General features: G+C 36.6%; 1 protein-coding gene across 1 annotated transcript; it reads right to left on the minus strand.

Moving 5' to 3' along the window:
- Window positions 1-6,149: 6,149 nt before the first annotated feature.
- grk1a (G protein-coupled receptor kinase 1 a) lies at window positions 6,150-15,268 on the minus strand. Its single transcript, XM_038283740.1, has 7 exons — window positions 14,394-15,268; window positions 11,315-11,442; window positions 11,031-11,188; window positions 8,902-8,985; window positions 8,016-8,140; window positions 7,701-7,902; window positions 6,150-6,970 (listed from the first exon to the last, which is right to left on the minus strand). The coding sequence occupies exons 1-7, from the start codon at window positions 15,093-15,095 to the stop codon at window positions 6,678-6,680; spliced, it is 1,692 nt and encodes a 563-aa protein (XP_038139668.1). The 5' UTR covers window positions 15,096-15,268; the 3' UTR covers window positions 6,150-6,677.
- Window positions 15,269-15,864: the final 596 nt, after the last annotated feature.

Below are 15,864 nucleotides of genomic sequence, written 5' to 3' on the forward strand. Positions count from 1 at the left end.
AAACAAAATTCCATTCAAATCAGCCTGGCTGTGTCAACAATCCCTGCCAATGAAACCAAACGCAGTACACGTGAAATTCTTTGTGGTCTTGAGTTGAACTATACATTAATCAAGGTGCAGATGCGTTCTGTAAAAAGCCTGAAACGAGAAAAATCAGATTGCTACAGTAGCACAAAAGCCACCAGCTGGTAAGAAAATGTAAAAAAGCAGAAGAAAAAGCGCTTAAGCATAATTTACCAACTAGAATGCTGTTGAATATTCTTAGTCATCCAGGTCATAGTCATTCCAAAAAAGTTAACAATCCACTGGACTTAGTTTCCAAGTTTGAAGATGTTCCTATACTCTGCAAATTTCCTAAGCAATTTCCCTATTGGAAACTCAGAAACTCACTGAACTTACTGAACTTAGTGGATTTTTTTTTTTCTTAAACTTTTTTGGAAGTACGATCTACAATAGAAGTATTTGTAGGAAATCCAATATTGAGGATTACTGCTGGACTGAAGCATCAGAAGGTTTTGAATTTCACATGGTAGGGGCCATAAATGAACAATGACAATTCATTTTCAGAAATCAACCCATAGTTCTCAGTAGGTCAAAGTTGTTATTTTTAGTTTATTTTACCTTTATCTTGTTCCATCCTAATTTAAATCTATTTTTATATAAATTTATATCCTTTTCCTTCAAAATCATGATTCTTTGTTTTTATAATCATCAGGTTCCAATTGGGCCAAATAGTAGAGAAATCAAATCAACTAAATCAAACGCATTCCATGCAAGAGTTCATGTTCTACATGATAGTTCAGTGTATCACATAGATCAAAAGTTACCGTCCACTCTTTTTTGTTTTAAAACTTTAAACGAAACTCATCCTTTGCTTTAGTGGCACAAGTCTTATTGAAAAAAAAAAACAATCAGAAAAACTCACCTCTTTTTTATTCAGAGGAGAAATAATCTCTTTTTTTATGTTGTTTTTCTTGTTTGTTTTAATCCCTGCTGTCACAATTTCTCACCCAAACAATTACTGTAAAATAAAAGCAAGTTTTGTTTAATACATTCATTTCTTAAGGCCACCAGAAAGTCTACAAACATACAATTGTAAGCTGTGACTTGTTTCGCTGTGGTGTGAAATAATATAACATAGATCCACTGCTGTTACAGCCTCTCCAAAATAAGAAAAAGAGAACACTTTATTTAAAAGGAAAGGGGGATATTAATCTTTAAAAATAATAAATGGCTTGGACAAACAAACTACACACCAAAGGTTGTCCTTTTTCTAATGACTCAGAACAGAGGGATCCAGTATTCAGACTAGACAGACAGGGGGATAACTTCAAAAGCCTTTATTTTAAAATGGAACATTTGCAGATTTGTAGTAGCAGTGGATAAGGCGTCTGAGGCAGGTAACTCTGGAGAGGGAAAACACAGGTAAATGACCACAAAAGGATAATCTGAACGTGTGAGCCCTAACCTGGTTTAGAGTACCATCCGTGCCCAGAGAAGGAGGTAGATACCAACCACTCAGCTGACAAAACGTAGTAGTTGCCGCACAAAGAGTTCCAAACCCTGAAGCCTTAAAGAACACAGAACTGACAGATCAGATCCAAGAAGACGAAGGAAAGCAGGATAATCCAGAGGACGAAGTCCAAAGGCAGATCCAGGTTCAGTTCACAATAGAATCCAACAGAATCCGAAGACAGGTCAGGCAAACAGATCAGGACAGGGGCAGGCAAGCACAAAGGTCCAAATACAGAAACGGGTCAGGATCAGGCAATCAGAACACTATAAAAGTAAAGCTAAAAAACTCACACCAAGGGCTTGAGAATAATCTGGCACTGACGACTGGGAGCAAGTACTTAAAATAGAAGCTGGAACAGGTGTATACAATGAGTAGTGATGAGAAAACCAGGCAGAATTGGACTGGTGACTGAAATGAGCAATCAGGCCAGTAATAAGTGCCAATATTATAACACTTTTGTGCTGTCAGAGAAAAATAATAAAACCCTAACTTGTGAAGTTGCCAAGTCTCCAAATGGTGGAAAATCCAAAAGTATATTGTAATTACAAAAATCAGAGTATTAAACATGAAACATTCACTGCATGAAAAGTGAGATTTTCGTCCCCGTAAACCCCCGTAAACTCCCGCAGATCTGCCTGATTTTCGTCAGTTTCCGACAATTTGCAACCCGTGCTTGTCCGCGTTTGTCGTGCCACAAATTGTCGGAAACTGACTCTGACGTATGTGGAGAGCGATCAGCTGTACTAATGGCCCTAATTAGCATATGAATGCAGCAAACCCGCGCGGCTGGCCAGGTCTGGCTTGAATAAACTTCTCAGTATTGGCTGAAACCACTATTCTCAAACAAGTGAAATCGCTCGTGATTGGCAGCAAAACCACACGTGGCCACGCCAGGCTTTAATTTTCTTACTGAGTATTGGACGGAACCACTTCTTTTTAAACAAGTAAAGTCGCTCGTGATTGGTTGGCATATATATATATATTTACATATATATATTTATTCATTCATATATATATATATATATATATATATATATATATATATATATATATATATATATATATATATATATATATATATATATTCATATATTTATTCATTCATATATGTGTTCATTCATATGCTGTGTATTTATGTTATCCTACACTACTACACAATTATTATGCTACCATCAAGGACATGAATGAATTTATACAGGAAATGAACATTTGCCAGGAAGCTGTTTATGCAAAGAAAAAGGCTTTATTAAAACACACACAACTATATACAACGCGTATCCAAACACATGCGTATCTAAAAATTACAACTCCGTGAACGGTCCGTTTGCTTCCTCGGGGTTGGAGGTAACTGGCAGCATTCCCTCCGAGGCAGGTCCGATGTGCAGACGCATACTGTGCGTGGCCCTGTACTTCGGCATCGCTTCTAACCGGGACTGCAGCTTAACACAGAGTTCAGGGAGATCCGGCCTACGAAATGGCGGCGACCGTACAATCCATCCAGAGACACCGCCGACGACGCCATCTTCTTCGTCGGACATGAGGTTGACGGTGGCGGACTTCCAGAGTTCCACTTCCTCATCTGCCAGCACACTCTGCCTCGCCTTCAGCAGCTGAAAAAAAAACAATGAATCAGCGCACTGCGTATGGACACAACACATCTATCAATGCACCTGAAAAATAGTCACCAAATAAAGTCTTACCCTCTTTCTTCTGGCCCGACTCCGAGCAGATAGCCTGGCAGCCTCCGCACGCAGCGTGCTGGCTAGCAGCGTGTATCTGAAGCTCCTGCATACCGTCTCATAATACGTCTTACAGGCAGCTGGAAAACAATTAAATGAGAGTGGTATGAATAAAAAAAAAAAATAAAAAAATCAAACGCAAGTCACAGTAACAAGGAAGGAGAAAACATTAAAACGAGTCACTTCCACACAATGTCGTCTTTATCAACATCGTGCAAATCCGAGCAAATAGGAGGTCACCGCCTCATTGTGAGGCGACTGTAGTCTGTGAAAAAAAAAAAAAAAGTACAGCTATGGTCGGTATCCATCCGTATCCATGTCCTTTTACCGCAGAATGAAAGCATATTCTTTAAACCTTACCCCTGCTCCGGTTCATAGCGCCTGCAATTAGTCTCCGAGTTGTTAAGACGGCATATTGCTTCCTGTGAATCACAAAAAATACACTTTAATAAAGCTTTAGGCTAGGCTGCTTTTAGCTTACCTAGCTAGGCTAGGTTGTCTTTAGCTTGCCTAGCTAAGCTAGGCTGCTTTTAGCATAGCTACCAGTAATCGAACATATATTTACCGCTAGCGTGGCGTTGTGCACCCGTCTTCTCTTCCTCGAGTTCGTAGCATCGAATTCTCCAGCTGAGTGAGGCGCTCATTCATGTCGGCAGTATGTTGGGCAAGCTGACGAGACAGTCCGCTGATAGCAATCAGCAGTTTCTTCTCGTCAGTCTGCAGGCTGGCCGAAAGTTGTGGACTAAGAGCAGTTGGAGGCGAGTTGAACGCGAGACGTCGTGCAGCCATTGTTCACGTAACAACAAAATACAAACACGGTAAATGGAGATGAAGTTCACAACACAAACATGTCTGCTAATATGCTGGTCTCGCGAGAAGTCGTAGTGCACAAAAGCTCACACGTGATTGGACGATGGGGCCAAAGGCTCATCAGGCTCCTCCAATCACATACGACGTCATTGTTATACGGAAGGACTCGCGAGAAGAGCTCGCGTCGCTCCATTCTGGAAGGTGGCGGTAATGCACCTATAAATTGTTTGCAATTGCAATTGTTTGTCTCCATAAGATTGAATTTGAGCAGGTGGACATTAGAGATAATAAATGCAACAACAAGTTTTAGAATCAATATTCTATAAATAATATGTACCCAGGAAGAACAAAAAGCACAGCTCTCTTACAAACTTTTAAGAAATCTATGATAGTCAAAATTAGGACAAATTATTTGAAATTCCCAATTCCTCCTAAATATAAAGAATTACAGTTTAAAATAATAAATAACATATATCCTTCAAATGAGTTTTTAAGAGAGAGATTTAAGTTTAATGTTGAGAATTGTGGCTTTTGTACAACTCAATTGGAAACAACTAAACATCTTTTTTATGAATGTAAAGAAGTATTAAACTTATGGGATCAACTTCGAACCTTTCTGTCTTCTAAAACAATAAATTTAGATTTTATTTCCTGGCAAAACATTCAATTCGGTTTATCCATTAAAGAAAAAAAATTTGGAATTTTTAATCAATATTCTAATAATTGTAACAAAGTATTATATCCATAAATGTCGCTATGCAAAATGCTCCCTCTCAATCTCTGCTCTCAAAAATGAACTTTACCTTTTCAAAAGATGTCTGAGAAAGATGCAGAATTTAAATGCAATTAAATTGTTTGAGTTAATTGAAGAATTTCAGTTGGTAGTCCCCACTGATTAATTTACTTTAACTACTATTATTATTTTATTTATTTTTATTTATTTTATTTTATTTTATACTTTGTTCCAGCCTGTGCATTTAATTTTATTTTTCAAAAGCAGGAGTTGTGATATTTCTTCTTGTATTGAAATATTTGTTATTGACTTGTTATTTGAGATTGTTATTGTTTTCTTATATATTCAATAACAAAAAAAAAAAAAAAAGTGGAAATCTAAAAAAAAAAATTAACCATTACAGCCAACTGATTCTGATTAAAACTAATTTTTGAAGTAAATTATTTTGTGTATTTTTTTTACATAACATTTGCATACACAGTAATCTAGCGTACTTTAATTAAATAAATCAATTCAAGCTAAAATGTAAGAGTCTATAATTAGGCTATACTGAGCCTGATCTATTTCTACCATCTATTTGGGGGATATTTATTGCCACACTTTGGGCCACTTAAAACCAATTTAGCATGCTGACCTATGTCCTTATGACCACAGTGTACCAATCTTCTGATGGCTACTTCCAACAGGATAATGCACCATGTTATAAAGTGAATCATCTCAGAATCATTTCTTGAAACTTTTCCACTTAAGTAATTGTGAATTGAGCATATTGACAGACAACATTTTATTTTTTATCTTAAATGCAAATTTAAAAAAAAATAATTACTGCTCTAAATGTATTGCTCTGTCAGCTAAATATCTGTTTTGGTCTCTATACTTTAATTAAATAAATCAATTCAAGCTAAAATGTAAGAGGCTATACCTGATCTCTTTGTATCAGAGATTTTCTTACCCAGGGTTGCAGGGGGGATAAAACCCCCCCTGCAACCCTGGTTTGCATTTGTATAGCTCACAGCATGTTCATTTACATGTTAAAGCCTCCCCTAGAATTCCATGGGGGGGAGGCATGGGGGGAACACTGCCTAAGAAATTCCACGTCAATTTCTGACAATTTACGGGAGTTTTCGGCGAAGCCTGCAAATTGCCGTATACTGCCGCTAACCTGAAGTTCCACGACAATCTACAGTGCCGTATATTGACGAAAATCCCACTTTTCATACAGTGATTTGCATGATAGAAATAAAAAAGGTTGACTCGTTAATAAGTTCCTGAAACCAAAACAGTGATGAAAGGAAAGAGTTTGTATAAAAAATCGCCTTGATGAATTATTACTATGAAAATCAGATCCGGCTTAAATCCAAAGTGATGAATTTATTTGAATTTAGAGACAGCAGTAAAAAACATTAAACATATGAAACTATTATTACACATGGAGGAAGCATATTAAGACAGATGATGGAAACTAATAACAGAAAATAAGAGTAGTACATGCAGTCTCTATTAATGCTTAAAGAAACAGCTTAGCTCAGCAGACAAAAAACTAAAGTAGGAAATATAAATGCTCTGTTTTTCATTTCTGTCGTGGAGAAAAAAAAAAAAAAAAATTCAAATTTTTCATTCCTAGCTGATTGTTGTGACAGTGTCGCAAAGAAACAAGTTTTGCAGGAACAAGTTTAAATAAAGTTTCTATAGTAGGATGATGACATATTAAATACCTGAACTGTTGAGAAATTCCTACATCAAAAGATTATTAAAAGTACAATAATCCTATAAACATTCTTACATAAACAGCTTAAAATAAAACAGAATATTGCATAAAGCGCTCGTCATGACAATTAACATTATTTATAAAGGGTATCTTTGCGGCTATCTTGAGCATTCAGGACACCGTGCAGGTGGAGGACTTGGGCGGCTGCTCCAGGATGGACTCCCGCCGCAGGTCGTTGGGCAGGGTACCACCGGGGCCCCACACGTTGAGCTCTCCATAGATCCCTGTCTCTATCATCTCCTCCTGCCAGGGGATGGGGATGTTCCCCGTGGCAAACTCATCAAAGAACTCATTGTCTACGTCTTCCAGAGCCACGCCTTTTACCGTGGAGAAGGCGCCCACGTTATCCAGGTCCTTGGCATACACCGTCTTGGAGTCTGGTACAAAAGGGGGAGTCAGGATTCCTGAGGGGGACAGAAGTTTGAAGATTAAAGACAGGGATATTTTTCGTAGATGGCCTTTAAGAAAAAACAACAACAAGGATCATTGTAGCTGTTTGCCTGCAGCCCAGAACCACAGTGTGGCCTCCAATAAAATCAGTAAGATTGCATTTCTTTTGACTTCTTTATTGTTGTCTTACAGTTTTCCTTTAAGAAAGGTCGAGGGAGCAAAAATAATAATAATAATAAAAATACTGAGACCTAAAGCTGGTGTCTTCACATTCATTTCTGTCACAATCTGTACGCCTCCAGAACTCTGAGGCTTGCAGAGAAGATTGTGGCTGATTCCTCGCACCCCAGCTACAACTAATTTCAGAAACGTCCCTCTGGCAGGAGGTTGCATTTCATCAGGACCAAAACCTCACTCAACTAGAACAGTTTCTTCTCACCCGCTACCAGCCTTATCAACAAGGCCTAGAGACCCCTGTGATGCTGACACACCTAGAAGCTACACCAACGGCATCTCCAGACCTCCTGAGTTACGTTAACGCACAGTCTACTGTGTATATAGTTTATAGCTATATACTATATATTGTATATAGTATATTTTATTTTTTATATTATATATAGCTATAGATTCTGTACTCTGTAAATATATCTAATTTGAGTGTACCATCAACACCAAGTCAAATTCTTTGTAAGTGCAAACCTACTAGGCAATATTTCTGATTCTAATTCTGATTCTGAAACTGACCTGCGTTCAGTTTCCTCCAGTTGATGTCCTGGAAGAAGGGATGAGCCCTCAGCTCATCACATGACCCGTCCTTGAAACTAAGCCTCTTGTCAACCTCTTTGCACAGCAGCCCCTCACAGAGGGAGCGGGCGTTCTCGCTGAACTTCTCTGGATAGGTTACAGGATCGTCCAGAATCCGTTTCTTCACCACCTTGTTCTCCACCTGATGAGACAAATCAAACCTGCGTTTAACTTTTAATCAAACTTTGGAATTTGAAAGAAAGCCAAGATGTCCCTTATATATAAATAAACAGACAACTCCTGTATTCTAGCTACCTTTTCTCCACGACTCCTGAAGGGCCCCTTGGCTGCTATGAACTCATAGAGGGTGACCCCTAGTGTAAAATAATCCACAGAGTAGTCATACTCTTCTCCTTTCAGAAGTTCAGGAGCCATGAAACCTTCACAGAAGAGGAGAGGCACATTGTTTAGGCTGCAGCAGAAACTGCATTTAATTTTATTTTATGGATATAATAAATACAGTCATAATAAATTGACATTTGGATTAGAAGCACTTAAAATGTTGCTTCAGCCAGTAACTACTTAGTTATGTACGACATTTGTTTTTAAAAATAATACATTAAATGTTAACTTAAACAAAATTCTTTTCCTCACTACATTTTTCTAAACTTTAAGGCCCTCCAATGGTCAGAAATAAAAGAGAAACAGACACAAAGGGAGGTTTATTGTGGATTAAAAATAATGTCATTAGGTAGAGAAAGAAAAGCCTGAAGGATAATCCAAATGTTTCAGGACCTTTTTTCTTCCTTTGTGAAGACTTTGAAATGTTGTCAAACCATTCTGACTCCAAAGCTAAAAAGAAATTCAGTTTTTCTTTTTTTCATATAGTAGCTTTTTCAAGAAATTTGTAAAAAATAAAGAAAACAAAGATTTTATAAATTTTTTAATGTGAACTATCTGTATTATTTGCATATATTATTGTTCTATAGCAATAACAGCAGTGGGTGGAGTTAATTTTAGGCCTTCTAGAGTCACTTTTAAAGTCAATGTAACGTAATAAATATACAAAACCTGATAAAAATGCTAAATTCTTAATGTAAAAGATTAATTTTACCTGAGAGAAAGTTTCTTACTGTGCTAATTTAACAAATTAAGTAAAATATGAAGTTTTGTTTGAATTAGTAAAATATTTTCTCCATACCTGGAGTTCCAGCGTAGCCTTTGATTTTGAACTGATCATCAGCCAGCTCCACAGCCAGACCAAGATCAGAGATTCGCACATTACCTAAAAAGTAATATCAGAGCAATTGTTTGAGATGAAAAGTAGTCAAACATTCATTTAAACACTGCATAGATAAACGTTTAAGGAGTCCGTTTTAAGAAGTTTGATATTCAAATAGACCCTGGTTATCCCATTTATATAAGGGGAGGTTAACGTTTATTGTTTTCTGGAGAAAAACCTACAAAATTTAAAGAAAACACCTCAGAAGGAGCCAAAGTCAGTTGCTTCGTCTTTTTTCACTTTGTTTTTAACAAACTGAAATTCTCCCATAAACTGGTGACACTGACTTGAGATATTGACCCCAGAAATGGAGAAAAGAGCCTCAGATGTCCGTGGTGCCTGAGAGAAACGTAGAATCTATCTCCATTTCTCCCTTTATGTCGGGACTGACACAAATAACTAGCCGCAGGATATCCATAATGAAAACCATCGAGTCCTTTGGTTAAAGGTATAGTGGAGGATTTTTGCGAATTTCTAAAAAGACCCGCCATTTTCACTTTTAAAAAAACACACATGCACAACCTTGTACCTGCTCCTAGAGGGCATGAACGTGTGCAAGAGGAGCCTATTTCTCCTCGTGCACGCTGTTTAAACGTTGCTGTTTGCATCACTCATACAAGCTTACTTTCCAAAAGAAGATTTGCAATTTTTCCATTATGTCAGACTCACCACTGGTAAGTGAAAATGGAGACGAGCACGTAGGACGGCCTTACGTAAACAATTCAGCAGAATGATTGGCAGTTAGTAGGACCACTTATTTTGATGATCCACCCGCAAAAAGAACATCCTCCACTATACCTTTAATGCCGTGTCAGCTGAGAGAAGTCCCCCATGTGTTCCTCCAGACATGGAGAAAACCAACGGAGATCAAACCCACTTCAAAGTTAGAAACCTTAATCATATAATCTATTCAACCCAGAGGGTTATAAGCCCTCATGTTTAAGAGGACCTTTTTCAAAATGTCTTTTACCCCTTTCATCGTTGATCAGCGGTGTCAAAAGTACCCACATTTGTTACTTAAGTAGAAGTATAGATATGCAGTTTAAAAACACTCTGGTAAAAGTTGAAGTATCAACTTGACCTCTTTATTCAAGTAAAAGTGAAAAAGTATGTGCCCCCAAAAACTACTTTAAGTATAAAAGTATAAATTAACCTTTAAAAAAACAGCCAGATGCCACTATATGAATTGAAAGCTCAATTTTTCGACTATTTGGAAAAAATATTTGAGATAGGGCCAAGGATGAGGGAGGTCTTGTTGGTCTCCATTTCCATCTCCCGATGCAATCTCGCCTGTGTCCGACCTTTCAGACTTTTCAACATCTTTTTCAGAATCGACATTGTAGCATGGCATAGACAATTCACGTTTGAAGAACACCTGCTTGCTTCTGCTGATTTCCTTTGGCATCAGCATAAATTTGACGAAAAGCTAACCAATGAGTGTTTGCGTTATATGACTCATCCAATTACACTAGTTTTCACTAGATGTGGATGACGCCAATGATCTGCACTGGATGGTGCTCATGACGTCAAATAAATATTTATAAACATTAAACCGAAGCCGAGAGTAACGAGTAACGTCTGTTATTTAAATGTAAGGAAAAGAAAGTACAGATACTTGTGTGAAAATGTAATGAGTAGAAGTCAGAAGTAGGAAGAAAAATAAGTAATGGAGTAAAGTATAGATACCTAAAAAGTGTACTTAAGTACAGTAACAAAGTATTTGTAAATCGTGATGTCCCTATTCTTAGGCTAAAGGGCTGAAAGAAAGGAAAGGAGTAAAAGAGAGGAAAAGAATTGTGAACAGGATCTAGACTGAGTCTCTGAGAACTAGACCTTACTAATTGAGAGTTTACTCTGTTGACCTTTGATCTATTGACCTTTCTACACATTTAGCTCTAAATAACTATTTATTATACATTTGTAATGCTTGTTCTTGAACAACTGTGCATTGTCATAATAGTTCTGGCTTTTAAAGTAAGTTAATAAAATGAGAGTGTTATAATAAAACATAATAAACTAAATTCAATTGTTCAGAGTTTGTTTCTGACCCTCATTGTCCAGCAGTACATTCTCTGGCTTCAGGTCTCTATAGATGATCCTCTTCTGGTGGAGGTGCTCCATGCCCTGGATAATCTGTGCAGCATAGTAACAGGCACGTGGCTCATCAAAGCCTGGGTTGTTCTCATCCACATTGTAGATGTGATACCTGGAGAAAAAGTAAATAAAAAAGTTATGGATAAGAGACAGAAGGACAATGCAACATACAATTTGAACTTCAGAGGCAAAACTAACAATAATGAAAAGATTAAAAGTGTGACAAAAAAGATCTGACCTTAGATCTCCCCCGTTCATGATGGTCATAACCAGACATAACTCAACTTTGGTCTGGAAGGCATAAGCTAGAGAGACAATGAATCTGCTGTGAACTCGAGCCAGGATCCTTTTCTCCACCATGGCCCCCTATAGGCAGAGAAGATAACAGCCATAAGTAAACAATGGTAATTATTTGGATTCATGGTGGAGATGTATCACCCTGGTTTTTAATTAATCATCAGCCCAGCTTTAAGTGTGTTATACATATTTTGCTATTTATTTATTTGTGCTTCACCTATAGTGAGGAAGATCCCAATCTGACCAAAGCTGGTCTTCCAAAGCAGAATGTGATTTGGTGATTCCTCACTATTCACTACAGCAGAAATCATTTACATAAAAAGCCTGTTTCACTGTTTAAAACCATTAAATTGTATGGTACACCAGTGAGCCAACAGTTCACTTTTCTTAATCAGAGTGTTCTGTTCAACCCACAGACTATGTCCATTGTATTATTTAAAAAGAAAATGCTAATAAAAACATGGTAAAAGTTTGATTTCTGTTTTGTTTGGAGCACAGCATTTAACATATTCTCAGTGTAGTAAAGACAGTTCAATTAAACCTACACTGAAAAACTCTATCCTTTTATAATTGTATTTTTATTAGAAACAGTATGCATGAAATTTAAATTTCAGCTCATAAACAGCCTTCCTAAATTTTTGCCCGATCAACTGTGAAACAATGGTCATTCTTCTTTGTATGATAACATCTTGTACATGCAGCACATCTTTGAAATCTTATGTAAATTCCAAACATTTCTACGTTCTCTTGAATCTAATGTTTGTACACTTTTTAAAAAAAAATTAGTATTAACATAGAAGTAACATCATTGTTTAAAAATGTAAAGATCTGATATTTTGATGTGTGGATGTAAAATCTTAAATAAAGTGTATTTACCCTTAATTTGAGCAGGTAAATGAGATTTGCCAATGGAACGAGTATTTTCACTCTTAAAATAAGATAATTAGATAAAATGCTCGTGAAATAAGACAATCCAATTGTGTTCTCTTATTTTAAATGTAAATTGTCTTGTTTTATTGGCAAAGTGTCTCTTTTAACTCCTCAGTCCAAGAACAAATGCACTTATTTTAAGAAAAAATGACTTAGCTAGATATCGATTTTTCCATTGTGAGAAGTCAAAATCTATATAGGCCCCTGTGCAGATCTGAGGGGTCTGCAGTTTAGATTGTGTCCGCCAGGGCTGGCTCTGACCAGAGATATGACACCAACAACAACAATTACAATAATAATAGTAAGAGTGTTTGACGAGATCAAACTCTAGAAAATGTCATCCAGATCAGGGGTTCCTACAGTGGCTGAGAAGTGCAAAACACATTTACAATTCAAAAACACATTAACAAATAAAAAAACAAAATAACATTTGAAGAAACAAAATTATATTTTATGAAACAAATGTATTTTTGAAAAAAAAAGTTAACATTTTTAAAAACACATTTACAATTCAAAAACACATTAACAAATAAAAAACAAAATAACATTTGAAGAAACAAAATTATATTTTATGAAACAAATGTATTTTTGAAAAAAAAAGTAAAATTTTTTAAAAACAAATTTACATTTTAGCAAACAAATTTACATTTTAGGAAACAAATTCACATTTTAAACAAGTTAGATTTTAGGTGAGAGAAAGTTTCATTTTAGAGGAAAAAAAATACATTATATGGAAACAAATTTACATCTAAAAAAAAAATTGACCGCTCGAAAACACCTGCTTTACGTGAAAAGACAGCGGCAATTTTTTTTATATGTAAATTTGTTTCCCTATAATGTATTTTTTTTTTCTCTAAAATGAAAAAATACATTTGTTTCATAAAATATAATTTTGTTTTTTCAAATGTTATTTTGTTTTTTATCTGTTAATGTGTTTTTGAATTGTAAATTTGTTTTAAAAAATTTAAACTTTTTTTCAAAAATACATTTGTTTCATAAAATATAATTTCGTTTCTTCAAATGTTATTTTGTTTTTTATTTGTTAATATGTTTTTGAATTGTAAATGTGTTTTGCACTTCTCAGCCACCGTAGGTTCCTCCTTGGTACAGGTACACTAAGGAAAAATGCTGCAAAATATTGAAAGAAAAATCTACTTTTAATTCAATTCAATTGAATTCAATTTTGGTCAATTCAATTTGGGCAATTTTAAAATCCTTTCATTTCTCTCATCTTTATTTACCTTGAATTATGCTCACTTGGCATGAGCATTTTAACCAGCATGTTTTCAACACTATCATACTCACTGAAAAACAAACTTTTTATCAAACCGTTAGAAGAGAGCAAAAGAAATCCAGCCTCTCACAGACAAAGGGGTGTGTGTGTGTGTGTGTGTGTGTGTGTAGTGTGAGGCCTGGTCATCTCCATATGCATGTCGTTATTGTCAAGGTGTAGAGGTGCTCGATGTCTTGTTTTTTTTATGTTTAAAGTAGAAAAGCCAGACTCACACAAAACACATTGCAAAAGGGAAAAGGTTTTTCAGAAACCTGGAAGCCAAGGTTGCATTTTCATTCTAATGTAATACTATTAAATGTTTGATAATCCAGAGGGAAAATACAATGTTTTTGTAACTCATAGGGATCTTTTTCATTGAGTTGTTGTACATCTTAGTGCAGTATCAGTGCAGAGGAAGGACCTTTGTTTTTGTTAAATAGTCTTCTGAAAAGGATACTTAGGATTGCTCATAATATCATAGTAACCATTAAAACATATTTTATAATAATTTAAACCAACACATTTTTTATAATATATTTTTTCTCATTTTATCTCTCAATTTTCTGTGGTCCCATGATTACCCGCTCCCATCCACCACCCCCAACTCCCCTTACTCCCCCACCCACACACACACACTTTGATCCACCTTTAATACTCAAAGCTGTGATGTTTTTTAAGAGAAGCAAACATGAACTTCTTTGTGTTCAGTTTGATCTGCTTGTTTTACATTAACAAAAGAGGGAAGACTCGGTATAAATGTTCGAGCTCGGCCTGTTTTTCAGCGTAGTCCTGTTTCTCTGACTGTAAACATTCTTACCTCATAACCTTTCCTCTTCTTTAGTCTCTTCTTGTTGAGCTTTTTGCATGCATACAGTTTCCCTGTGCCTTTCATCTGACAGGCAGAAACCTCCCCGAAACCACCTTTACCCAAAACACGAAAATCCAGAAACCAGTCGTCTCCTACTGGCTGCATCTCCAGCCACTTCCACTGCAGGAACCTCTTCAGATACATACTCTCCAGAAAAAAAGTGTAGGGCACTTCTTTCAGGAAGTCCATCACACTGTCCATAGTCTCATTGAAAAGTTCATCACCAGCCTCTTGGTGTTTCTCTTTCACCTTTGTGATCCCATTTTCCGGCAGAAAGGGGCAGTTATACTTAGCATTAGGCTCCATGTACCGAGACAAGATCTTGCTTGCTTTGTTGGCTCTGTCCTCATCCTCAGCCATGTTGTAGTCTTCAATGTCCTTCCATAGACGGCAGGGACCTTTGTACTCATTGTTGGCCTCCAAGAACTCCTGGAAAAGGCGTTTGCCAATGGGCTGCTCCACACAGACTGTGTTGAAGCCGAGATCTAAGGTTTCACGCAGACCTTCACAGACTGTAATGTGAGGCAGCTTTAGACGGGATCGGTACTTCTTGTCCCGGTTGACAGCTGGGTTGGCAGTGCCATCAAAGCTCCCACGGGCAGAGATGTAAGCAGAGTTGGCCACCACTGTTGTCAGACCCCCGATATCCATGGAGATGCAGAGGAAATCTGTATAAAAGAAGCTGAATATATACAAGAAACACACTGAAAGTACCAACAGGTAGACGACTTCTTCGTCTTTCAGGGATTCAGATGGCTGCAGACTGTCACAGTGAACTCAGTGAGCTGATGACTGAAGCTCACAGGTCCTTCTGGTCCCCACACACATGCAGACACATATGCAGATCTGCCTGACTCATCAACTTTCTCCAAAGGGATTTATCCACCCTGTTATCTCTTTCATGCCACTTCCAGTGCTTACCCATGTGCCGGCTGTATAGAGCAGAAGATAAAAACATGGAAAAGACAAAAGAAGCAAAAGATGATATTGTATTCCAGGCAGAATATTCAGTAATTCATTTGAATGATGGCCTCATGCAGTTTCTCAGACTGGTTTTAATCAGTACTTCTTTTCTAATCCTCCTTTATTTTACTTTTTCTTAGATTTTTTTTCTTTTCAGCCCAGTTTTTGTTCCTGAAAAGTGAGAACAATTGATCTATAATAATAATAATAATAGTAATAATAATAATAATAAGCAGTGCAAGGAAGGAGAAGAGGCATCAGGTCTTAAAGCTTTTTTGGAAAGAAAATAGGAAACAGTCCAGAATATAGGATCATCCTACATTATCTATCTATCTATCTATCTATCTATCTATCTATCTATCTATCTATCTATCTATCTATCTATCTATCTATTCTGCTTTTGCCTGTTGCTTAAAGAATAACACCTTATATTTAATTCATATCCCTTATTTGCTTT

This window comes from Cyprinodon tularosa, unplaced genomic scaffold, assembly GCF_016077235.1.
Source record: "Cyprinodon tularosa strain WSP-4 unplaced genomic scaffold, ASM1607723v1 ctg197, whole genome shotgun sequence".
Lineage (NCBI taxonomy): Eukaryota > Metazoa > Chordata > Actinopteri > Cyprinodontiformes > Cyprinodontidae > Cyprinodon > Cyprinodon tularosa.